This window comes from Athene cunicularia (genome assembly GCF_003259725.1).
Source record: "Athene cunicularia isolate RWA chromosome 7 unlocalized genomic scaffold, athCun1 chr7_part1, whole genome shotgun sequence".
Taxonomy (NCBI): Eukaryota; Metazoa; Chordata; class Aves; order Strigiformes; family Strigidae; genus Athene; species Athene cunicularia.
Genome location: NW_020799107.1, coordinates 6,280,982 through 6,307,225, shown reverse-complemented (window position 1 = coordinate 6,307,225; position 26,244 = coordinate 6,280,982). Strand labels below are relative to the sequence as shown.

The 26,244-nt window shown below is 35.7% G+C and overlaps 1 protein-coding gene across 3 annotated transcripts in view; it reads right to left on the bottom strand.

Annotated features, from left to right (window-relative positions):
• The window catches only part of NCKAP1 (NCK associated protein 1), a 48,864-nt gene that overhangs the window by 3,673 nt on the left and 18,947 nt on the right, over positions 1–26,244 (bottom strand). For all 3 annotated transcript variants that reach the window (XM_026852405.1, XM_026852406.1, XM_026852407.1), the window contains exons 13-29: positions 25,749–25,881; positions 24,174–24,255; positions 23,664–23,722; positions 22,730–22,875; positions 22,119–22,251; positions 20,287–20,406; positions 19,865–20,004; positions 18,541–18,672; positions 15,957–16,175; positions 15,483–15,613; positions 14,989–15,086; positions 11,006–11,099; positions 10,194–10,276; positions 9,656–9,736; positions 6,817–6,910; positions 5,168–5,284; positions 1,239–1,348 (exon numbers count right to left, since the gene is read on the bottom strand). In XM_026852405.1, the coding sequence (XP_026708206.1) occupies positions 1,239–1,348; positions 5,168–5,284; positions 6,817–6,910; positions 9,656–9,736; positions 10,194–10,276; positions 11,006–11,099; positions 14,989–15,086; positions 15,483–15,613; positions 15,957–16,175; positions 18,541–18,672; positions 19,865–20,004; positions 20,287–20,406; positions 22,119–22,251; positions 22,730–22,875; positions 23,664–23,722; positions 24,174–24,255; positions 25,749–25,881 (1,972 nt within the window). The remainder of the gene's footprint in view (positions 1–1,238; positions 1,349–5,167; positions 5,285–6,816; positions 6,911–9,655; positions 9,737–10,193; positions 10,277–11,005; positions 11,100–14,988; positions 15,087–15,482; positions 15,614–15,956; positions 16,176–18,540; positions 18,673–19,864; positions 20,005–20,286; positions 20,407–22,118; positions 22,252–22,729; positions 22,876–23,663; positions 23,723–24,173; positions 24,256–25,748; positions 25,882–26,244) is intronic.

The window sequence follows — 26,244 nt, the reverse complement described above, 5'->3', positions numbered from 1 at the left end:
GGGGGGGGGGGGGGGGAGGGGGGAGGTATTTTTTTCATATTTCAAGGCCAAACAGCAAAAATCAAGAATCACTCAAGATCAGTAGTTATTTTTTAAAATTAAAGTGAAGCTGCTGTTTTAGCCTTTAGTTTCCCTTCAAGTTCAGCTAATTAAGAGACACTTTAAAAATAAAAATTCTACTTCTACTTGAGCAGCACACCAAAATATATTTAAAATGCACCACCAACACCTAAGGGCTTTCAATTTTTTTTTCGAAGAATCACTAAGGATTTCAGAAGCTTTGATCTTCAACCTACTCTGAAGCCTAAAAATTCCTCTCCTCAAATATCCGTGTAACATACTGCTGTAAGACAGTTACTGCTTAAGAAGGGCAGGCATGTCAAAAGGCACAACTCAAAAGCCACTATGGAGTTACCTTATTCAAAAAAGTAAAATAAACTAGAGTCCAACACATCATAGGAAAAGGTCAGCTAGACAAAAATCTTGATTTTATATGCATTGCACATTTCTTTTTCCAGTCATAGGCCACACAGTGTAAGAGATGGTATGTGCTAAAATACTAAAGATTATACTTTAAAAAAAAAATTGACACTTGTATTGATTTGCTACTGTTACTTTTCAACATCACACATAGTTGACTACTGCTAAAGGACTCCCACTAAATTTAATCTACCTATAGACTTGTATTAACAATATACTTTTCTCTCTTGTGCACCAAAACCAGATTTTTATGAAATCAGTTGCATTGCATCCCAAATTAATATTACATTTTCCGTCTCAATCTGAAAATACTTCCTGAAGCTAACAGATATTTTTCCTGTTAAGATACAAATTTTACCCTATTGCTAGACCTCAAAAAATAATTTACCCACACCTGATTTTCTCCTAATCAAAATCAACACTGTATTATATAATAACTTTAGTTTCTCTGCAATTTATCACTACAGGAAAATAAGTAACATTACAAGCATTATAAAGCAATACTGCTACTGGAATAAATGTGGGTTAATCAATACTCATCCATACTAACCTAAATCTTTATAGTATATCCTTATGATTAAGATTACTCATGGCTGATTGTCACTGTAAAGGTAACACTTGCAATGACAAACACATCATTAATTTAACGACAGCACTGTGCAAGCTAGACTATGTATAAAAATGGACTGAGGGGCATTAGGCAGTGGAAGTCCCCCTCTTTTTAGAGGAGCTAGCTCTAGAAATGAAGTTATACATACAGCCAAAAATTCTTTAAGACGGTCTTCAATGCTTCCCTTGTGGATGGTAAATAAAGCTGCAGCAATCTGGTTGATAGCTTTTGCCAAGCAATGAATGTTGTTGCAATGCCCTAAACAAAAATGTATATAAGTTACCTCAGCATCATGTTTGAAGATGACAGTAATCTTTGTAAAATATCACCAGAGAGTAAACAGAGTTGTCACAATGAAAGATCAACTTTTAGCAGCATCTTGTGCAAGACCAAAGTACCACTGCTTTGAAATCAGGAATGTACGAATCTCCCTTCTGAATGCTGTAATGGTCACAACAACCTGATGAAGATCCCCGTGGCTTTTAAAAATAAGTAAAAATAAAATATTGGAAGTTTATTTGGTTTCTACATAACTTGAGAGTGTTACCACTGGACTAGGCTAAAAAGACATGCGCAAGCAGGATTTCTTCAAGCTAACTGGCTATTTTTTGCCCCTCTGTGTAAATGAACAAATTATCATTCCCAGAGAGCACTGACTCAAGACAGCTACAGGTACTCAAGAACAAATTGCTAATTGCTGTACATAACATCTTGCCTAAAATCCACCCAGGCTTCAGAGGCCTGGAAGGTGATAAGACACCAGTTTTCAAAGACAGCGGAAGAACTGCTCCTCGGTAAGCCTGGTATGTCTGGGCAAATGAAGTAAAATCTAGAACTTTAAAACAAAATTAATAGACACCTTGGCAAATACATTGGGAAACTGCCAGCATATGAAAAGGAGGAGGTGTTTGAAGGAGTTAAGAAGCATACAAGGATGCAAACACTACTGATTCTTACCAATTCGTTTTGGCCGTTGACAAGCATTGAGCTAATTTTTTCCTTCAGTCATTTAATAACTCCCAAGATGATGCCTGAACAGTAAAGTCAGCTAGACTCCATCTCTCCACATGAGAAAAATTAACTTTTTCTTCCACACTTTATTACTTACGTAAAATGAATTTTATCTATCATTTTATTGCACAATTTACTGTCATAATACCTATCTGCAGCTGTTTAATATCAATAACTAACTTCACATGATACAAAAATTTTGTCACCTCATTTTTCACCCATCTTCTGTGTGAGGTCTATGAATATGATGACTAGTAGGTCCCAGCAAAGATATCTATGGAGCTCCACCATCAGGCTCCCCCTGAGTGGATACTCCTACCCAGCTTCCTATTTTTAAATGAAATATTGCTGCATGAATACACTTGTCTGAAAGAACAACAGATCACTGCTTTCCTTGAACATCAGTCAAGAACATCTGTTCTGCTTAATTCTGCTGACCGAAGTTTATATTTGTTTTTGAGGTGGCTTGATTTTTTTGAAGTGAGTTCATTTTTATGTCTCAAAGACCGTAGAAAAAGCATCAGCAAGGGAATCCAGCTGATGAATTGTTGTCTTCCAACCTGTGACAGGTTTCAAGTATTTAGAAAAGGCTACGTCTCTTGCAGAATAGTGTTCTAGTCTAGCCTCTGGATGACAAATTAGTCCTCTAGTCTGATATTTGATTAGCAGTTCAGATTTTGTACTGGGAACAAAAGTAGAGGTCTGTTAGAGCCTGAGCCTTTATCTGAAGCTAGTGGAAGAACAGGCTTGATCTGGAAGTAGGCAGAGAGAATGCAGACATTGCTAAAGCTGTCCAAGAACTGTCTGTATTTGGGAGGTATGTCCTGCCAGATTAGCAAGCTGAAACTCCTTCAAATCTGTAACTTGTTGATGGATAAATTGAGGATTTGTCCAGGGAATTTACTTCATAAAAAGCAGCATTTATTAACTTCTCATTCTGGAAATAGCATCTATATTAAGTGTCTAAAGCCAGATGTTCTACAGTAAGGGCAAAACACAGGAAAAAGTAATTATGCAAGGAAGGCAGGACTAACAAGGTCTATTCTGTTTGTTCAGTTATTTTCGTAGAATGAACATATTTTATATATTCCTTTTGCCAGACTCTTTTCCTCTCAATAAAAAAGAGCTCACTCAGTAAATTACATAATACAGAGGCCACATCTCATAAAATCAGTAGCAACTCCTAATATGGGCTTGAGTTCTAGATTTAACTTCTCTCCAGTCACAGTTTTGTGAGATCTTATTAACTGTACTCACTTTAAGAACTCACTTTGAATCAGTCTTTGTCTGACTCCATATTGTTACTGAATGTAAATAAAATCACAGAAATTGGAATATTTAAGCTACATAATATAAAACAGGCAGGAGAGAGAATTATCTGTTGTTTCAACCTGCTAAGACCGTGAGGACAGTCCTTGGAAGAGATGGGAGTTTGAGGAAGGCAAACATGCATGAGCTCTAATCTGCTGGAGAACCTCTAGCTAGCCTGACTCACAGTCTTAGAAATAAATTCACAGAGAGGTGAATGTGAAAATATAAACACTGTTAAAAATTTTTAGTATGCCCCTGGCAAGTAGTCCAGGTTTTGAAACTCTACAAGTTTTTGAAAGTCTACAAGGTTTTGAAAGTCTATGAAACTTACATAGGTAAGATGCTTTCAAAGGAGAAACTGGTAGCAGAAAGTGCTTCCAGAAGGTTTCTTTCACAAAACTATAAACAAGTAATACTTACAAGATGTGCTCTTAAACACACATAAGCAAGTTCGTTTGTACTGAGTTAACAGTACCAACATAATTTGCTTGTTAAAGAACATTTTCTACCTGTGCCCCTCACCAATCACATTTGATATTCCCTGCTCTTGCCTATAGTCTGAGATTTTCATTCAGCCATCAGGACTTTGAAAAAGCTTGCAATAAGCCACAGAAACACTATGAATGGAGATAACAGGAAACAACTCCATGGGTTACAGATTGTTCTCCCTGTCCATCAGAAAAAGTTGTTCACTTGAAAATTCATAACTCTTCAAATTAATGTTCAAATTCTACTCATTACATCACAGAGTTATCTGACTTTTTCACAACTGGCAAAAGGTTACACTATCTGTTTCAAATTAAACTAGAGTTAACAAATTCTTAATCTCTCAAAACTGAAGGAAATGTTAATTAACACGATTTAGAACAACAATCTCTGGTCTCTCAAAAAAATGTGATCTGCATACTACAATAAGTGACACAGAAGGCTTTCAGAATTTTTGGTCTTTTCCTAGTACTTGAAATTTTCAGAAGTCAGTTTAGACATTCTTTGAGAGTTAAATTTTGACCAGATTAAAAAAACCCTGCAATTTTAAGAGAAAAACCACGCTGTACCCAATAAAAGGATGCAGAATAAACACGGTCTTTTATGCGAGCCATGCTGCATATCACAAAGGAAATAGCTTGAACAGCTGAAAGGTGACTTTTGTGTGTGTTGGAACAGTCTGGTCAGTCTTTTTTTTTTTTTTCAACTTAATTTTGTCTGAAAGAGAACTTTTCTTTTGTGGATTACATGCAAAGAATTTCCTTGAGGTTTTTTTTTTTTTTTTTTTTTAAGTAAGTTGAACTACTGCGTAGGATATAATTCTGTTCACAGCTTACACCTTCCAGATTCTGTTTTCAAAATTTTATGCTTACTAATATGAACAGCATATTAAATATAGGAAAGACACCTTGTATAAGTGGCCCAAAGCCAATGTAAAATTACTAAAATAGCTATATTATTATATAATGTCTCACACTAATTAATGTAGAATATACGCTCCAGCGATTCCACATATTAGGACAAGATTGCCCCCTACAGTATCTGTACTGTTCTTAAAATCTCAAGTAGAAGACTCATTTTTCATAGAATGTTATCTTAAACAAGAGTTAAGGAAATGATTTCAGAAGAACTTTCCTGGATTACGGCTGTTTTTAAAATTTTGTTCACTACAATATATAAATCAATATTTAAAGCAAAAGTATTCAAGAAACCACCAGGACTATTCTGAAGAAAGCATTCACAGCAAACATTCAGCTGACTCTACATTACCTTCAATAGCGGGACTGTACTGAGACATCACATTACTAGCCAAAGTCGGCAAGGAGACTGCCACGAAGACCATGAGAAGGCAAGCAATTTTATATTCTTCTTCCGGACTAATGTTTTCTAAAAACAAAACCAAAGTTCTTTGATTAAAGAAGTCATCTTCAAATATTTCCTTTCAACTGCACGTAGAATATAAAATGTTCGACCAAACAAATTTAAACCCATCAACAACTCAATGTCTTCATTACGAAAGGAGAAATATGTCAGTTCTGCCAAAAGACACAGAATGGCGATTCAAAATCTCCAGTTTGTTATCTACAAGAATGAAGGCAAGTCACTGCCACCCTATCACTTCTAACTATTTAGTTACTAAGACTTTAATATGCTGAGCAGAACAGTATTTCTACATGCTGGTGTAAACCCAGTTATTGCTCTGAGGTGAGGAGAGCTTCTCTTGCACTCTCCCTTTGGTAAAGGAGCATGTGATGTGCACTCACTTCAATTCACACTATTTTGAACACAGCAGCATCACCACACATTAGCATAAGAGTAATTTAAAAGAAGTCAGCAGTTGGTAAATACAGTACGTATATCTGTACAAACTGGAGTTACTACAAGCAAAATACAAGATCCTAACCAGTCATGAAAGATGCAGAAATTTCCTGTCTTGTTCACCCAGCTTATACATTTCATAGATGCACCACAATGAAAATAATCCATTTAAAAATGCCACTTCAGATACTATCTATCTTCCAAAGGTATACCTACATACATTGTACATAAAAAGTGTATAAAACAAATGAACTTTTTTTTCTGCTTGATACTTAAGTTTGAATATTAAAATGACCCTTGGAATTAGCTGTCATTTGCCCTCCCAAAATAACTACTATTAAAGCAAGAAAAAACAACATAGGTAGCATTTAAATCAGATCTAACATTAACCATTCATTACACACAGAGGAAAAAAGCCATAAAGCGCTCAGTAAGGAAGATATGGAAAAGAAGTTGAAGACTGTCAAAAAGCTCTTAAGAGTCTTAATTCATGCCTTCAAACCCACCAGAGTAAACAGAACTGAGAAGCTTAAGACAGTGGTTCTTTAAACAAGAGGAAGCACTATACATGTTAGAACATTAAGATGCTTATTTTACAATGTTTCCCCTTGTAAGCTCCATGTTAACACTTTTATAACACACTGGTAACAATGTTGTGAAATTCATGAAGTGCATTCATCTAACATTTCAGCTCCTAATGCCTGCTTAGGAGACACAGATTTGTTACAGATCTGCACCACAGAACTGATCACGTCTAATTGTTCACAATCAAGTCCTATTTTCATTGTCCTGGAATTACAGCAATTTTCACCATTAGCTATTAAACTCCTTCAATATCTACTCATTACTCTTTCCTAGGTCAACAAGTTCATTCAGATGTGGTTGAAAAGATTCTCAAGATAACACACTAGTAGGCAGCAGGCACTAATAATTCATGTTCTTATGCCATTTACAGAGTTCATTGCAGGAATATAAAGGACCCAAGATATAAAAGTCTCTACCTAGCACTTTAAACACTTCCATGTGTAGCTGCATTCATTTTCGTGTGCCCCCCCCCCTTTTTTTTTTTTAAACACATTTTCTAAGTTGTAACATCTTACCTGATTTTTGGGAAGACAGTGCTACGACCAAGGCAGGATCAATCTCACATGGCAATCCAGCAGCTGATGACAGTTCATATACATTCATTGCCACCTGAGGACCAAAAGAAAGATAATTACAAAAAAGACAACACTGATTGCTTTTTTGGGTATACATGACAAAGCACAGTTTTGCTGTCATGTTTAAAATGTTCACATCAGAGTTTGAGCACAGGAATTTCAGGGACTTGGCTAAAACAAGATAAAGAGACTCTAGGTTTTTCTTGGTTTCTAACCTACATTGAACAGCTGGTCAGTACTTTGTGTGCTTGATTATAATTACATTTTGTCAGGTCAAACAAAGCTTGTATATTTTTCTACATTATCTCCAAAGCAAACATCCTGACTTGCAGTCAGTTGTTTCTACATCTTTCCTCACTGTTCAGAAGAAAGTAACAGATTTTTCTCTACTAAATCTAAAAGTATCAGCTAACAAACATGTGCAAATATAACCTTTTAGACAAAAGCCAAGTTACCATCTAGTGAAATATGAGAGTAAAGCAGATTCTTACAACATTCAAATTTGATAGATTTAGTGTCCAGTGATTCCAAGAGCCAAGACTTAGACTCTAAGTAGCCCTAACACTTGGAGGAACTAAGACATCTTGAAATGTAGTCCATTTTCCAGACTGTCCCAGGCTGTATCTTTTATTGCCATCAACAAACCTCCAACACTGTTCTTTTCTCTTTCCCTAGTTTACATTTTGGACAAAGTATCTGAAGCTGTAGTTCAGATGAATCTCTGCAAAAGCAAGTTTATACAAAATGCAAAGGACTAGGGGAAACATTAGCAATGTGTTGTACTGCCATTAATATTTGAGAAGTTTTACACTTGGCCCATAAATTCTCACATATAGTTGCTCAGCTGCACATAGGGGATATTGTGCAGACTATCCTTATTGATGTGCTCCAGCCTGGCTACCCAAGGGCAAGTTTTGCTGTGAAAAGCATACGGTGTTTGCACAGTGCTATGCTGTCAGCAGGGCATATGATATTAGCTTGAGTACAGTCCTGTCTTAAAAGAATTACAGAGTTATCTGGATGGGAGATGGTTCACAACAAACTGGCTAATGAGCAACAGTGGAACAAATGCAAGCCTGTTTCTAAAAGCCTGTATAGACATCCTAACAATTAATATTAAAAATAACCAAATAAAAGGAGAACAAAGGGGACACCTTATAGCAGCTTCCCAGTACTTAAAGGTGGGGAAGGACTCTATTAGGGCCTGCAGGGATAGGACAAGGGGTAACGGTTTTAAACTGAAAGAGGGCAGATTTGGATTAGTTATAAGGAAGAAGTTCTTCCCTGTCAGGGTGGTGAGGCACTGGCACAGGTTGCCCAGAGCAGCTGTGGCTGCCCCCTCCCTGGCAGTGTTCCAGGCCAGGCTGGACGGGGCTGTGAGCAACCTGGGCTAGTGGAAGGTGTCCCTGCCTGTGGCAGGGGAGTTGAAACTGCATGATCTTTAAGGTCCCTTTCAACCAAAACCATTCTATGATTCTATAAATACCCATTTTGCCAGTCACCCCAAATAATAAGTTTTAGGGGTACTAAAATAAAAACAACCTTGCATAACAACTACTTATTTAATCAACAGCTTTAAAGTTATTTATGCTTCGCTTGGTAAATTCAGTACATAGGAAATTACTACGTTATTATGTCCTAAAATATGCCCAGTTGGGCAAATATCCCAATCCATTGTACAAAGCCTTTTAAAGATCTGTCTGTTGGCATGCCTTCATTTAAAAAAAAAAAAAAAAAAAAAAAAAAGGCTGCCTTATTGTCCTAAAAGAAGCCTTTGTTGCTTAAAATTGCACTGCTGTATGTGACAAGGCCAGGAGAAAGCTCAGACAATGAGCTGCTGATTATCCACAGGACTTAATCGTTAGCAGACTCACAGCACAGTTTTAGCCCTTCCAACAAGTTGTTTTCAAGACAAAGCTCTGGCAGAGTTGCAGGGTAGCACATCACAGCTCCCAGCATTCCCAGTAGGCACTACAGGCAAGACTATACAGGTTTGGCTCCTCCACGCACAGTCCGCCAACATTATCCAGGCAAGCTATGTACTCTCAAACAAGCCTACATAGCATCATTCCACACCACCAGATGTGAAATCTGTGGTTGGTATCATGCCAACACCAGCATGGTGGACTGTACCACAGCATTCACAATTATCTCAGACACTTTGAACTAGACAAAGCCACACACAAATTAGGTATATTTAAGAATCACAGTAGAACTAGAGCAGACCCAAAGAAGGCCAACAGCCAAATATTACATGAAGCAGAGGCAACTAGTTGGTACTATGTGGCATGAGCCACAGAACAGTCCTCAGCATGGTTTTATTTAGCAGTAGATTGCTTTTTTGACATCCAATTATATAAGTGACTACAAATTATTCCAGTGACTTCCAGAAGAGGTGGTCAAAATCAGACCTGTAGCTATTACATGCATAGAGATCCAACCATGTAAGCAGTATCCTTGAAACATTTATTTTACCAGTTACACTGTTCACACTACCAAGCAGCTCAGTATTCTTCCCTTTATCACTTACGTCATATTTTAACACCTGAAAAATCTTGCTCTTAATTCTTTCCATGAGAGTTCTCAAATATGACTACAGGCAGATAGAGACTGGTGCTTATCCTATCAGTTGGTTGTCTTTTTCAACTACTTAGCTCTTTGGAAAAAAGGGTGTTCTTTTTTTTCTGGATTTTTTCACACTAAGCATGAAAGTCTTGCCCCTTACATATTTTTAGTAAGCTCCAAAAAGAACTCCATCACCCCTTGGGCAGAACGTTACCTTCATGTCAGTCTCTCTCGGAATGTGATCTTTAAAGTCCTCGATGGAACTTACAAGGAAAGGAATGTGGTAGGATAAGACCTAAGAGAACAAACACATACAAAGTAAGAAAAATATACTTCCAATGTTAATGATCAATTAGACACTACCATTATTTTACCAATCTTTAATTTTTTAAAAATGAAACTTTTATTTTATTCATATAAATGTTTGTAGATTTAAGACATTAAAGCCTAACAAATGCAAAATCAAGCTGTTTGCAAACAAAGTGAAATGAAAACTTTTAAAATGTACTAAACATTGAGAGGCATGCTGAAAAACCTGTATGTTTTAACACATTACTCTGAGCAGCACTCAAAAAGTAGATTCCTCCACCCCCAACCTACAATTCAAAGTTCAGTTATGACTGAGTATTGCCATTTCACCCACACGCCAACCTTTTAAGAGTCAACATTCCTAGTGAAACTTCAAATACCCTACCGTTCCATTAAATTAAATACAATTAAAATTATTCAGAACATATTCAGTTATTTCTTACATCTCTAAGTGCTTCCTGTGCCAACGACCGAAAAGACAAGATAACACCAATAATCGTCATTCTCTTCAAAACACTGTCAACAGCTGAAGAGAAACAGAACAGCAGTGAACAAGAACCTGTTGATGCTTGCAAGCTCAACTCTTCAAAAAAAGAGAACATTTCACAAAATACAGAATAAACACATGGGACTGAAACAGTGGCATTCCTTAAAAGAGCCCAAATAAACAGTGTTTAAGCAGGTTTTTATAGCTGAGTTGACAATGGGATTTTCAGAAGACTATCCTGTTAACCACTACATGCAATGAACCCCTGTTACACACAGCTGACAATACTGGATGCTAACACTAGTTCTGTGTTTTCTTGAGGCCAAAAATGTCTCTCTATAATAATTATTTAAAAAAAAAATTACTTATGTTTATTGCACGTAAAGATCCTTCCAAAGACTGCAATAATTAACACTGCAATTGAATCAAATCAAAAACATGTGTCAAGAAAGCCTGTGATTTGTATTCTACAGCTATGCATCCAGTTTGCAGATTACTGCTGTTATAGCTATGTTATCATCCCTGAAAAGATGCTTGAAGCTCATCGCTACTATAGTTCCTGTGCACTAATTAACACCAAAATCTCATTTTGCGTGTACATGAGAAGACTGGAAAATTTTGAGAAGATGCATCAGTTCATCTGAGCCCACATGCATTTTGCTGCTTCTGTATACTTAATACAGAGAAATTAGTTTTTCTCGTTTTCTTTAAAAGGACAAAGCTAAAAACCAATTCTGTATCTTTAGTAGAACCTTGTTAGTTACCCACATGATAATCTTTTAAAGAGTGCTGCCATCTGGTCTGGCTTGTCGAAACTGGTCCTCATTTGTGTTAGAACCTCAACATTCTCCACCACAAGTTTCTAAAAAGAAGCAAAGATTCAGGTCATCTATAGATTTCAGTATGTTAACAGAATAAATGCATGGTTTAGGATATTTCAGTCTGGCAGAGAAGCAACTAAACTCATGGAATACAGATGTACCCACTGTGTTCTTAGTGAGACAACAATATCAGTATTATTAAGCACTACTCTACACAAAAACAGGCTCTGAATCAAAAAGCAGAGGATTAGATACCCCTTGGAACATGACTTTTATATTCAAGAATGAGTACAACTTCTTAAAACAAGGAAATGAAACTCAGTAAAACCAGACAATAGCTCCTTATGCTAGTCAGCTTTTAATAAGAAAATTATACATGTATCAATAAAAATGCAGATTCACAAAGTAATACATTCTTTTGGGTTGCTCCTTTCACTAGTTATACTGTAAGGATTAGAAATTTAATGTTGGTAAATTGAATGAAGGGTGTAAGAGTCAGATTATTAAATCCTCGTGCAGTTTGCTTGAAATTTTCTTCCATTGTAATATAAAATAAAAACACAGATATCACTTCAAGTCCTGAAACAGTTAAACTCAATTGCAATATTTTTCATTTCAGTTCAACCAAAAGAAAATGTGTGTCTGTTTCTAATGTGTAACAGCTCTCATACATGCAACTTGTAGCATTAAGGAAAACGTAGTAACTTTCCTGAAATCATTCTTCAAATATGTATCAGATTTAACTTTAAATTACAAAGATTGCATAATCACATCCATAAAATGTCATATCCAAAAAGGGCTTCTTGCTAGCTAAGAAATTTATGTTTGTGCCAAGCAGTATTTTTAAACTCTCTTCAAGCAAGAAACAGGTACTTTGTTCTTACAAAAAATATTTTTGCAGTTTGAGTGCTAAGTACCCTATTTCAGAAATGTAAAACAAGGTTATTTCTCTTTAAATAATGCAACCAGTGGCTAAGAAAATTTAGATATCTTATGTGCTTCTGAACATTAAATGAAGAAAGTGTTTCCTTTCTTTTAAAGGCGACTTAATTTAGGGCTTTTGATACACTAAACAATATCGAGGTAGAAAAGAACTGAAAGATGGAGGAAGAAAACAATATATTACATATTGGGGGTGGTCTTCCAAAGTTGATTATTAATAGTTTATTTTTCAAGTGGATGCATTCAATCCATCTTAATTACCAGGCAGCACAAACAAAATGAGCAGTGAGGAGGGAGTAGAAAAAAACACTATTCAAAAATGTAAGCCACTATAAGCCTAGAACATAATTTAAGATATATCATATAAATTCTAAGAAGAGACATACCTGCAGAAACATATTGCTAAGGATTCAGGAACATCTGACCTTTGATAGTTCTGCTAACTGCTTTAATAGTTTTACTTTACTTCGCTTCAACCCATGCTGAAAACAGGGCGTAACACAGCAACTGACAAGCAGGGAAATTAAATTTCAGAGTTAAGTATTCCTGTGACCACAGGAGGAAAAAAAACCAGCACAACTGAAACTATTTTGCTGCTATGAAATAAATGGCAGTCTGTATTTACTCCCACCTCCTAGACAAGTAGTCTGTGCAAAGCAGATCTGCCCAACAGCTTAGACCTCTTAGATTCAATTAGTCTGTGTCATGGTCGTGCTATTTCCATAAGCGCAAGTCTACCCATAATCCATCCAGTCTTCCCACTTTTGTTCTTATCTTCAGTGAGAAGGAAGGAAAGAAATAAACTCTACAAGAAGTAGGGAACTAACCACCTTCAAGAATGTGTGCATGTGTGCATGCGCAGGTACACAAGATGTACTTCTATGCTGAAAGCCAATGCAAGACTGGTTTGTGCTGAAATGAAGATAGGCATTTTAAACCAAACGATGTATCAGAACTTGGCAGATGTGTGACATTTTAATTTAAATCCTTCAAAGCTCTCCAGAATGCAAGATTGAAGGCAATAGCCCACGCACATTGTTACTGAGTCAAGCTTTCGGCTTTAAAAAAAATAACCAGCATATTAGTTTAAGATTTAAAAGGAATAGGCTGGAATACAGTTCAAATAGTTACTTAAATGAGGCAAACTTTCCCTCCTTGCCCCAGTCTTAAACTTCAGATATAAACCCAACACCTGGTCCCACTGCGGGAAGCAAAGCAAGCGTGTTGAACCCTACTCTTGATAAATTCCCCATTCTATCCTGTTGTTGCTTCCTTCCCACAAACACAGATGTTTCTCAGTGCTTTCCTGCTAAGCCAACTGCATCCCAGCCAAAGAGATGAACATTTTATTACTTTTTTTCCTCCAAATATGTGGTCATGTGCATGTGGATCTCCATGATCTGCTTATACCTAGTATTAGAAAAACAACAAATCTCAGTGATAATTTAAAGTCGCTTTGAAAAAAAAAAAAATACACAGAGCTACAGTATTAATTATGCTGATTTTGAGGAGGTCTGACAACTCCCCAGGAAGTGGACAAATAAACAGCAGCAACCAAGCAACATATGCCCAATAGCTTTACATTTTACTTGGAATGTGACAGATGTCCCGTTGTCTATAGCCAGGAGTTACAGAATTTAACTTTAAAATCACATTATTCTCACCAGGAAAGTTTCATCCTGAAACTCAAAAACTGGAATGGGCATAAGGAATCTGGCTGGTCAGTCAGATCAGGGTTGCTGCATGCTCTTGGGGCAGCTTGGAAAACATGAGCAGCCCCTCTCCTTAAGCTGTGACATTGAATGTATTTTTACCCTGGACTTAATAATTTTTTAAAAAACTAGGGGGTTTTATGCATATGAACTTGTAGATTTAAAGCCTAATACATTTGAAACCAAGCTGTTTGCAAAGTGAAAGGAAAACTTCAAATCTTTTAGGGCATCATACATCCTATCAACAAAGCAGCACTGAAATTCACAATGTTTACAGAGAGAACAAGAGCTCTGAAACTGCAACATAGGATACATTAAAACCACACACTTTTAAAGGCCTGGTATGCTAATAATGAAAAACTGTTGTTGGAAAAAAAATGATAAGTTCTTAGACCTCGTAAGTATTCATGTGCATTTTAAAAAACACAGCATGCATGAATAGTTACAAAGTACTCCTTATTGTAATTAGTGGTTAAATAAATTGAAAATTATGACATGTAATAACTTCTAATTACATTTGGAAATGCCACTAAAAGACCGTGTCATATGAAAAGCAAACGTGCCAATTACTGACATTTTAATAGTATGACTATCCTGGGAAAGTAATACATGTTATTTAATATATTAAAACCTCTTTCCAGAAAGTTATTTACACAGGCACCAAGTGCAACTAGCTTCCCTGACATGCCCCTATTTACAACTTTTATCACACCAACTTTATTGTTTGTGTTCCTGTAGGTATCAGGTTTATTTATCAGAATACTGACATTTATAATAAATTGATACTGTTCAGCCAGAGGGAAACTAAGAAAGACAACAGACGAAGTCTCCCATCCATGTAAACTGAACAATTGATGCTAACACACACAGTAAAGAAAGTAAGTCCTTATAGATGACTAAGATACATGTGAGATTTTCATGGTAAGTTTTGAGAGTCAACAGACTTGGGTAAGCCCTTCACAAGCACCTGGAGATCTCAAAAAGCATTTGTCTTCTCGATGATAAAAAGAGACTTGACTCCTATCTTAGGGTATCTAACAGAGATCAACAGAGCCTACATAAATCCCTGTCCATTCAGCGGTTGAAGAATGTGGGATACACACGTACCGCATGTGCAAAAGCACTACAAAATAAGAGTAATATTCACAGCTTTATCAGTTTGTTTGATGAAGTTGTTTCAAAAAGATGGCATGCGGAAGCATAGCTATTAAATATCCTAAAGGAAGCTTAAACAGAATGCTACCCGCCTTCCCACCCACCAGTTTCCCGAGGTTACCTTAAGCTCGGCAACCTGTGAAGAAATGTGCCACATCAGACTTTCACTTAGGAACTTCATGCCATATGGTCCCAGAAGTTCAGAAAGGGCTCTCATTTCTGAGGAATAAAACAAACTTCTATTTCAAACATTCCTTCTTCAGTTATTTGATGCCAGTCATGTCTAGCGTAATGGTGTTTTATTTGCAGAATATTTTATCACAAAGTAGAATTTTAGGTATAAGAACTTGTGTCATAATAGAACTGAAGCAGCAGTCACCAACATAACACATGCCTATCTCTGCAGCTTAAATGAATCAACACTACTTTGACCAAAAAATAGGAAGTGAGCTCTCTCAAGACACAGAGACAGCACAATAAAAAGTACTTACAACACTACTGAAGGTTAACAAATGCTGTCTGTAATAGAATGCTCTAAGAGTTGCTGTTTTTCCAATTACTCAAGCATACAGTAACTATTCCTCACAAACATCCAGTAGGAACATCAAAGTTTACCTGATATGTCAGAGTATTCCTCAGCGTTAAATGTCAATTCATTTTCTGTAGGCAAATTCACAAATGCCTTCATGGCTGGAAAATAGGCTATGTGACCATTGCTGACTTGCCGTAGCAAGGTTTCCAAATACCTTATCAGAAAGGAAAAAAGTTTTAGATGAAGAGACACATGTTCATAGATACTTTAAACAGATGAAACATACTTGTGTGACAAGGGACAGCAAAGCTTATAAACTAAAGTTTTACTTTCACAGTTCAACTGATAACAGTATCTTACTCTACATAGCCCCTGCCCCCGGTGAATTTCACAATAAGCAAACCTTAGAGTGATTTTAACAGGTACTGGAAGAAGTAAACTTGTGAAGTTAGAAACTTAAGAAAATTTCAAAACAACTCCACTTCTCTAATTTCAGATTTTTAATTAAATGAAAATATTGCAAAAAGTTTGCAACAAGCATTCAGATAATTACTTACCAATTTGTGTACAGGCTGGTAATGGTTGGCTCACCGTGACTATCTAAATGTTGGGTTTGCTGAAGCAGAACATTGTTAAATACTCGTGTAATGTCAATCTGTACATAATTTTCTATTGACTGGAGCACTGTCATATAGGCTCTTACACTGGTTAACAGCTCTGAAGGCTTTGCAATCTCTTGTGTTGCTTGATTATACATAGTCATTCCAACAATTGACCTTTTAGAAACAAAAATAAATGGAAACAAATAAATTGCATTTATTAGTCAAATTAAATAGACACAAAGATGCAGCTATAAAAATGATTTTATATTCAAAGATTTTATCTGTCTACTTCTCCAATCTGAAAGTACAGAACTCTAATCAATGCTCATACTACAAACAGCACTTTAAAAAATATTTCTAGATGCCAAAGACAACTGTATTCACAGTTCCAGCAAAAATTTAATGAGACTAAAAATAGTCACCAAGCATTTTTTAAAATAAAGATTCCCCAACCCAAATATAAGAGCAATCCACAATGTAGATAACTTACAACTACTTTGATAAACTTTAAAATCTTAAAACACAAAACTTCAGGAAAATGCAAGAGCAATGATGTATTAAAGTGTTCAAAGCTTATTCAAAAAGGCAAAAATTCTTTGACCAAAAGTTGCTGACATAGTTTTAGTTTGAAATATCTATTAAGAAATCATATAGCTATAATTCTGAATTGAAAATATTCAAAGCAAAACTTCTATCTTGTGTTGTTTAACTTGTCAAGTTATTTTAAAAAAAAAAATCTGCTGAAAACATAAGCTCTGAAGCTCTGCTTTCAGCAGCTAATATCTCTCAGAAATTACCATGTAAGCAGATAAAAGGAAATATTTTTATATCATTTGGTAGGTAAGTTTCAGACGTATTTGTATACACAATTTTTAAAATTTAGATATATGCTAAGTAAATAAATAGGAATCTTACCAATGAAAAACAAATCTCCATTTAGCCGACAGTGATTTCTATCTTTAATCAAAAAGTCAACAAACTGCAAGACTTTGATTTGTTCAGATTATCACTACAAATAAAACCAGGTTTCAAATAATAGATGTCCTATGCATCAGGCTAGCTTTCAAGCTAGATCATAACCACACAAAGAACTGCATACTCCCTTTTAACATAAACAGACACAGACTTTACTCAGATCTCACTTAAACCAGGCCCTCGAGCAAACTGTGTCAGTGGGTCCTTAAAGCCAACTAAGTTTTCTTAGTAAATAAAACTTGTAGTATTCAGATTTTCAGAGCTAAGCTTTTGAGTCATATGTATGTTTCAAAGGCAGAACAGCAACAAAATGAAACAAAAAAGAAACAGGTGTATTACTACCTTCATCAGAGGTGAATGGGATAAATTATTCTGGAGAAAAACATGAGCTTAAGTAACATTTTTGTTGTTGCTTGGAAATGTGTAAATAAGTATTTTCACAAGTTTACTTCTGAGGCAGTCTCTCTTTTGCTTTAAAATTAACTCAAAATTGCTATTATTACAAGATTAAGTGGCATAGTATTAGTCCAGTCGTACATGAAACCAAGCAGGTTAAAACAGTACACAAAAAACTCCTAACAAGGGTAAACTGCAAGCCTCTGGAAAAAATGCCACTTAAGTATCTGAAAAATAATTATAAATTCAACATTTATGGTGTTTGTCTAACAAGTCTCATTTTTTTCATGAGACAAGAAAAAGAAAAGCAGTCTCTGAAAGTCATCTGCCTGTGGCTTCAGCCCCAATCCACAAGCCAACCCACCCAAAATTAAAAAAATAATCACAAGTGACCAACATGGTCTAAGTTCATAAATCTGAAGATAACAGCTGATTCCTTATGAAGTCATTAAGTTATCTTCACTTTGATGCCATCCTTACTTGAAAGATGGAGTGCTTTAGTGACCTAATATTATCTCTTGGTAATTAAAACTTATTAGAAGTCTTTATACTTTGCTTGAACTATATAACTAGCAATCCTTGGCATAAAATACAACTAGGATAGCTGGCTGTTTTAATATGAAGTCCTCTCCAGAAGTTTCCATTTGCCTGTTTCTGTAAATAATGATGGGAAGATCAAGGTAAGAACAGACAGGAATATCAAGTGGCAATGCTTTTTATTTTAAGAACAAAAAGGTATTTGAAGTATCTTCTCAGTTGCCTTTGTCAGGTTTTGAGTTCTGATTTTTAGATTTCCTTTCAGCAAGCCAGTAAACTCAAACACTTGAAACTTGCAGCACTACGCAAAAGAATAGTGGGAAGACAGTCTTTATAAATGCCTAAAAATAGGTGTCACCAACTCCCACAAAAATACAGAGAACTAGGAACACAGAATCAGGCTGTTAAATAGGTGATATGCGTTTCAGTATGTTTTGTTTTAAAATAGGAACTAACAATTGTGTATGTCTGCATATATAACATTTGTCATTTTAGTCAGAATTTGACTGATGAGTTTCGTGATCCACCTCTAAAACCTAGTTTTACGTAGCAAATATACAATACTTCCAACATCAAATCAGTAAAGACTTATCTTATATATGAATGCTTCTAATTTTACAGTATTTCTTACTTGGTAAAGCGGATTTCCAGGTGAGATGTTAAATATTCTCTTGGGGTAAATGTGTGTTCCCAGACCACCATGTTTGGTACGTAATTGATTGAGAAACAGAGCTCAGAAAGTGCAGTGTGCAGTTTGTCCAGGCTTTAAGAACAGGCAACAAGAAATTTAAAAAAAAAAAACATATTTAGCATTAACAAGTATTATCATGGAAAGCACACACTGGATGGAAGAGTGCCTCAAGAGCAGGTACTGCTCTAACGCTTCCTTTCATTATCCTTTTCAGCTCTGAGACACTTTTCTAGCTTATTTTAAAAACAGTATTTTGGGTAAGAACACATCCTACAACTGCATACTGATCTGCATCACACACAGTGATGCAAAATAGAGATATATTTTTATGTATCTGCATATTTTTCCCCTAGAAAAGAACAGTCTGTTCAGGTGTTTTTTCCTAACTGAACTAAGTAAGACAAGTAATGTTTGCTACTAGCCAGTACTAAAAACCTAAAAAATTGAGAGAGTGAATCTTAACCTACAAGTATATTCTTTTCCCTCAACTTCTCTAATCTTTGCAGGTCTCTGATGTTTCGTGGTTGCAAGCATAGCAAAACCACTTCCCTTTCAGCAGTGTGTTTTTAGGCACTCCCAGCCACAACATTAACACGTATTGTTTCCTTTTCTTCTTTCCTCCTTATACTTTTATCACTCTACCATCTTATCCTCTGATCTCTCTGAACAATTACCTTCTACCTTTTCCTTCCCTATCATCTCTTACACCCCCAACTGTATTTGTTAATCTTACCTCTTATCTCTTTCAGGTGGGTTTTTTGGTTTTGTTATTGATTTGCCAATGTTTTCAATTTTTCTGTACCTGCTAACAAGGCAACCTTCCCCAGCTGGTACAGGCACTAGAGCCTCAACTCCATCCCAGCAGTTGAAGGCAGCAAACAGCCTTTTGGCAGCAAGAACTTTCAGCCCAACCTGTACTTTACCTAGTTAATAAAGCAAGGCAGAATCAAAGATGCCATCAACTCCATGAACTCTGACTTCCACAACCATTAATATGACTATATAGGAAACCTAGCTACAGCACACGGATCCTTTCTGCTCGGGGAAGGAAACAGGTGAGGGGATAAATTCAAGGAGATCCTGTTGCTCTGCATAACCGAATTCAGTCTCTGTACAGAAGCATCAATATGCTCATAAACTACAAAGTTATTGTATTTACAGTCAATTAAACTTCCTCAAATAAATTAAGCAAGAAGCATTCAATATGTACATCACATGTCTTGACTTGGGATTCAAGGTGAAAGGAACAGAAGAGGTGGCTTACTTTGTCACAACCAATCTGTTTTTCCTCATGCTTTCTACTCCTGGTTTCTCCCTTTCAGGTTCTCCTTTCTTTCCAGTCTGTTTTTTTGACTTTTTGTTCACTGCTTGACTGATAGTTTTGGCACAATGCTTTGGCAGCAACTAGTAAACAAAAAGAAATAGCCCCTCTAAGTTAAAAACCAACTTGGTAGCAGCCATGATACAAAATAAGCTTATGGTCCAGGTGGAGACTTCATCACACAAGTAACACATTCCGCCTTTGACTACTAACTACAAAATTCTAATATTAAAAGTCTTCCTCAAACCACCTGCAACTTTCCAGAAGAGAGAAAAGAGTGAACATGAAATAGAACCATAAAAATTCATGAAGTTGAACACAGAAAAATCTCAAAGGAGAATTAAAATAGACACAACCACACTCACCTGATCACTCAGTGTGCATTGTTCTGTGCAAATGTCTGTGATAAGATTTCGAGCTTGCTTTGCCATTTCATCCAAGAACATGTTACACAAGGAAAGACTACGATCTCCAATATGATGTCGCTGTTAAAGAAGAAAAAAAGTGTGATTTTCAGTCTCCCGTTAGTCCTACAATATTCACACAAGACACACTGTACTGCAGATAATAGTTCACTAGATTATATAACTAGAGTATGAGAAAGAATAAATTAATTAACCCTCAAATAATCTCAGCTCCTGCATTTTTATTTTTTTTTTTTTGAAGCAACTTCAATCATGAAATCTTGAAAGTCATTGACATGGCACACTATCATTAATACTATTTTGCAAAACATTTTCTGTAAAAGGGGGCAAAACAGATTCTAAGAAGTAGGTTTTCATGTTTAATTTTGGACCGAATCTACTTTAATGTGTCCAATATTCAAAGTTTCTCTCAGTTTCCTCTTCATTAATTTGTACCAGTACTAAATCTAGGAGAAAAGAGGAGCATGCAACTCAAGCTATATGGAAAGCACAGTGTCCTTCACACCACTGAAAACATCAATAATGAAGCCCTTCTGCATTAATTTCTGAATTCAGTTCCTTTGTCACTGGATTTGCATAAGCATAGCCTCTGTCTCACTGAAATCCTTTCACCAATGTTTACTTACTAACAGCCACACTACCACACATTGTACACAGCACAATGACGATTATTTTTCCAAAATGATAATAGTTACCATGTCACACAATTCAGATATTGAATTCAAAGTTCTGCTGGCTGTGGCAAAATGTGCTTGCTGCAGCTGAATTCACAGTAACTAGTATACAGTGGACTTTGGCTACTGATTCCTTACTGTTACTATAATGGTTCTGAAAGACATCTCTTGTCCTGAAGGGAAGCTTTCTGGAAACTTTTTAGTATGTTGTCTAGTATAAATAGAGTCTGCAGCTGTTTAAGGCTAAGTATACGGGGAAAATAATGAGACATATATTGAGATGAAGTTTAGCAGAAGAGGATTTAATGTTTAAATAAGAAAAACCCACATTGTGCACAGTACAATAGATTTTATTCATCCAATTGTTTCAGATGAACACTGTTAAGAATGAAAACAAACTTTCATGAGCACTACACAAAACTGGCCAAATTAACCTCCAGAGTAATTCCAAAGTGAATGGACATACAGGGAATGTATTAAAGTGTCTATTTCATTACGACAAAAATAATTTCCTCAGAATCAAACTACTGCTCTTAACAAAGGGTCCACTTCTTTAAGCAACACACTGCATTTTTTCATTTCTAATTCTAAGCAAAAAGGGCTTGCATTACCAAGTTCTTACCAAAACGAATGCTTGCATTATGTTGTATATCACTTAGGATTATTTTTTTTAAATCATATTGAGGAACACTATTTATAACAAGCCATACAGAACTCCCAACTCCCTATTTCCTTTTTCTCACTATGAGCTTATAAACCATGTGAAAGAAAAAACTGTTACTTTATGTTTTATTAGGCATATGGGATTTATTAGCATCTAAACCTGGACGATCCCAGAAGAGTAATCTAACCTTTGTACCTTATTTGAATCTCTAAAGCAAAGATAACAATGCTTACTCACTTCAGAAAAAGATTTTGAGATCTATGGGTGAAGAATCACATAAGTAGGTTATCTATCTGTTTTACGTCCCTTTCTACCACTCTCCTCCCTTGAATCTTATACTGCCATAATGAACACCTCCTTGCACTGTTCAGCTCTAACCCTCTCTACTTTAAACAAGAGATGAACATAACCAAGACAATATATTTTAAAATTACCTCTTCTGGGCACAGTTCATGGGTACAGCTCATAAAATGAGTACAAAGCAGTGGGAATGCAATTGAGTATCTTGATTGAGAGGGAAGCTCCAAACACTGCTGAAACATCTTCTCAAAAGCACGACTATAAAAACTGATATGAAAGAGACATTTAAATGGAATATATACATAGTTTTGTCACAAATGAAGTTTACTTCACACAAATCAAACATGCTATTAACGTCAGACTTTTAGTTATAACTTACACCAAAAACTACACCATGCTTTCAAAGAAGTTTGTGTTCTGCATTCACTTCTCCAGCATTTTATTTGCAACTATTACCATACTTTTTTATTCTGACGTTTGCCACATAGGCATCACAAAAACTTGCACCTTTTAAAAAAATTTATTAAGGAAGAATCTGCAAATGACCACAGATCAATTATGTGACTGCTTGAAGAAACTATCTGACAGATCTTCAGAAATACCTTTATCAAACTATTTCCAATGGAAATCAGAAATTCTAACTGATTCCCCCCCAACCTATCTTCTTACAAACTTTACTATTTAAAAATTACACTTAAAAGGACAAACCAAACAAAAAGCTTCTACAGTCAGGTTAGTAACATACCAAAATATAGAAAGATCTGATGTTTCAACCAACATCTCCACCAAAGAATCTACCATTTTTGTGTGGAAAATGATTGTGTTCATCATTTTTCCTAGCTCTCTATGGTCTGCAAGACTAAGCGAAGCTTTAGAAACACTGGTGTAGGCCTGGAAAGACACAAGAAAAAATGTATGTTATATTCACAGCTGCTTTTTTGCAAATTCCATTGCTATTGCCCAGTACAAATGTTACAATACTTATTATGCTACACACAGGACACCTGTGTACTTAAAGACCGTGGATAGACTACTTGATCTTTCCACTAGAGCTTAAGAAAAGCAAACTGTCTTTCAATCAAGTCTTCAAAAGTCATTTGAATACACCACCAATTCACGCATTAACTGTAGAAAAAAAAGCATTGACAAAACAAATGTGCATTTGTGAGTCTCCACTTCAACAATCAAGTTTTGCAAAGCAATAAAAAGAATGTGTATTTTGAAAATACAAAAATAATGTGCCTGACTAATCTCGAGACAATTGATTTACAGTCTAAACAGTACTCCCCCCTTGATTAAGTGAAATGAAGATACCTCTACCGCAGTGCACAGGAGTGATCTCACCAAGCACTATTTTCTCACCGCACAGTCTCTACCTTGCCTTGGCTGGGTGGCTGAATCACACTCCATGCAGTGCACAGCTGCCAAACTGCTCATCCTCAACACATTCTATTTCTGAACTGTTATAAACACCCCAAAGAATGATTTGGAAAAAGTATGCAATGCAAAGTTACATCAAAACGTAGCAAATTATCTGCTTACGTATTTGTTTAAGAGTAGGTTATTCTTAGATAGCCTGTCATCCACTTGCAGCGTGAGAATAATCTAGAAGAGCAGTAATTTATCAAACATTTTGGTTTTAAGTTAGTAAAGTGTCACACATATTTACAAAGTCTTACCTGCAATCTAAACCAATCTAATCTCATTCCTCTGAAGTCAAATACCTCTCCATCCTCAACTGTATCAGGGAAAAATACAGAACATAAAACCTTTAGGAAAACAACTACAAATTCAGATATACTATATAACAGACCTTCTACAAAAACCCAAAGTAATGAAGAATTACTTGGGTACTGAACCTCATGGTTTCTACATAAGAATTTCAATCCAGCACAGCTACGCTAATGGGAATTAAAATAACTAAACCAAGTCATGTGTAACATGCTTTCTAAATTAAAAGGTAGGAATACTTCCCAATAGCATCCTTCAAAAGCTCTATCTGTATAGAACTGCCCTGGAAAAAGGACACACAACAAGAAGCAGATACCATAATGAAAGAGAAACAAGGCTACAAAGTTCAGTTTATGCAAGTTATCTGTTTCTACTGCTGGCATGAAACAAAAAGCAATAAAGCTTTCCAGAGGAATCTGCCATTCTGTTACTGTCTTCCCAAGTCCAGTTAAACTTACCTTGTTTCACACTTAGTGAAGTCATTGTGTTTACAAAAGAAGACATGATGATTGATTCATCCTCTGGGCATACAGAAAGATTCTAAAATAAACATTGTGGCTATTATTATTTCGAATTTGGTTTATGAAACAATGTCAATACCCATGCCCAATTTATCAGCTATACTCTGAAATGTACAAAAATTTACACAAGGTAACTTAATCAACAGAGTATTTCAAATAAAGTTATTTAACAGCTTTCCCTTTTTAATTCACTGGTTCATGACAAATACCTGGAAAAGCTTGCTTCCAAACCAAGGTCTGCTCAAAGCAGAAACATCTGTCAGTAAACATGCCCATGCATTTCCAGGCTGCAGACATTTACGAAATGGACACCAAATATTTTCCTGCTATATACCAGACACCAAGCATTTTTCTGACCTCTAGAAGCAACTGATCTGTCTGCAAATAAAATGTGACCATGGTGGGAAATAACAGAGACCATATCAGCATCTCTTTGCTTCCCACAAACCCTCTCTCAACAGTTTTTAACTAGCATTGACTTCATTGATTGATATCACCTGAAAGATGGGCTATCAAGTTTTCAAATTTTTAAAAATGCAACAGTTCATGAAAAAGCAGTTTCAATAACTGATAAGATAGTATTTCGATTAAATTATACAATACAGAAGTTTCTCATAATTCCAGTTATGACTGACACTTTAATGTGAAGACCGAAAAAAATCCAAATTATAACTCAATCATTTGTCTGGTCTTGTAATTAATAACAGATGTCAAGCACAACTAAAATGCAAGCCAATTTTTTTTCCTCATTTCAGTTTGATCCTAAGAATTATCCTATCTAAATACAGAGCACTTGTGCCACTTGTACAACATTTAGAAGTAATTTCCTAAATCTAGGAAATACTTTTCCAGGAATTGATGACAAATATAAAAAATATTTAATTCTGTAACTCTAAAAAAAGCTGTTAACAAATAAGTATATAGAGTTATAAGCAAAAAAGTCCCAAATACAGCTATTTTGGTATTGAAAGTAAACCCAAGGATTCAGCCACATTTAGTAATTGAAACAGTGATACAAACTGGTATTCAAACTGCTTAAATAGTTCTTTTAAATAAACAGTAGAATATGTAAGTTCCACCTTCTGGTAACTGATGTAATTCTTGAAGTGTGAAATTAATTTTGGAACACAAGAAAACTTAAGAGTACAAACTTGTCAAGTTTGAGTAGCTGACCTAGTCACAAAATTTGGGCTCCATCTAGTGGTCGCTAGGGAATAAACCCACAACAGTTCAGCAAGGTTCTAATTTCTGTCAGGCTAAGTAAGGAAGTTTCCACAACGCTCCTACAGTGGCAGTACCTGTTTAATTTCCTCTAAACATAACATTGCTTAGTAACATTTAAGTATTAATATAGCAACCAAAAATACAACTCTAGATCTCAGAATTAAACAGTAAGTTAATTTGTCTTATCTGTAATGTTCATCAAAATCTACAAACCAGGAAGCCATTTAGGACAAAACCCCATTTTTAAAGTTTGCATTTGAGGAATCCAAAACTAGAGTCTTGCCATACCTGAACAAGCTCATTTAAAACCACTGCATCAAAGCCAGAGAGATACTGTACATAGTATCTCTGCATCACTGGTCCGTATTTTCGCACATGTGCTCTGAGCTCCTCCATGTAGAATATTAGCTCGGCTATGTGTCTAGGCAAGACAAGGAAAAGCTTACAAATACGAAACTCTCAAAATATTAAAACCAACTTCTATCAGTGGAATGCTTCTCAAGGGAATTTTCTCCCACACCTTGCTTTTAAAACTACTATTAATAGGTAATTTCTGTATGAAAATATTTGTTTACATTGTAAGATGAGTTCACATAGGTAATTTTCTCTGCAAGGTAAAAATCTACTCGACAGAAGGTAAGTTAGCAGGATACCATCACAGTAATCATCAAAGGTCTGTACAACTATTCATTTATTTTTTTGAATAAGAAGCCCTTCTATAATGTTCAAGTTGAAAAAATGCTTTTCTCAAAAACTCGTTAAACCTGAAAAATATTATTGAGGT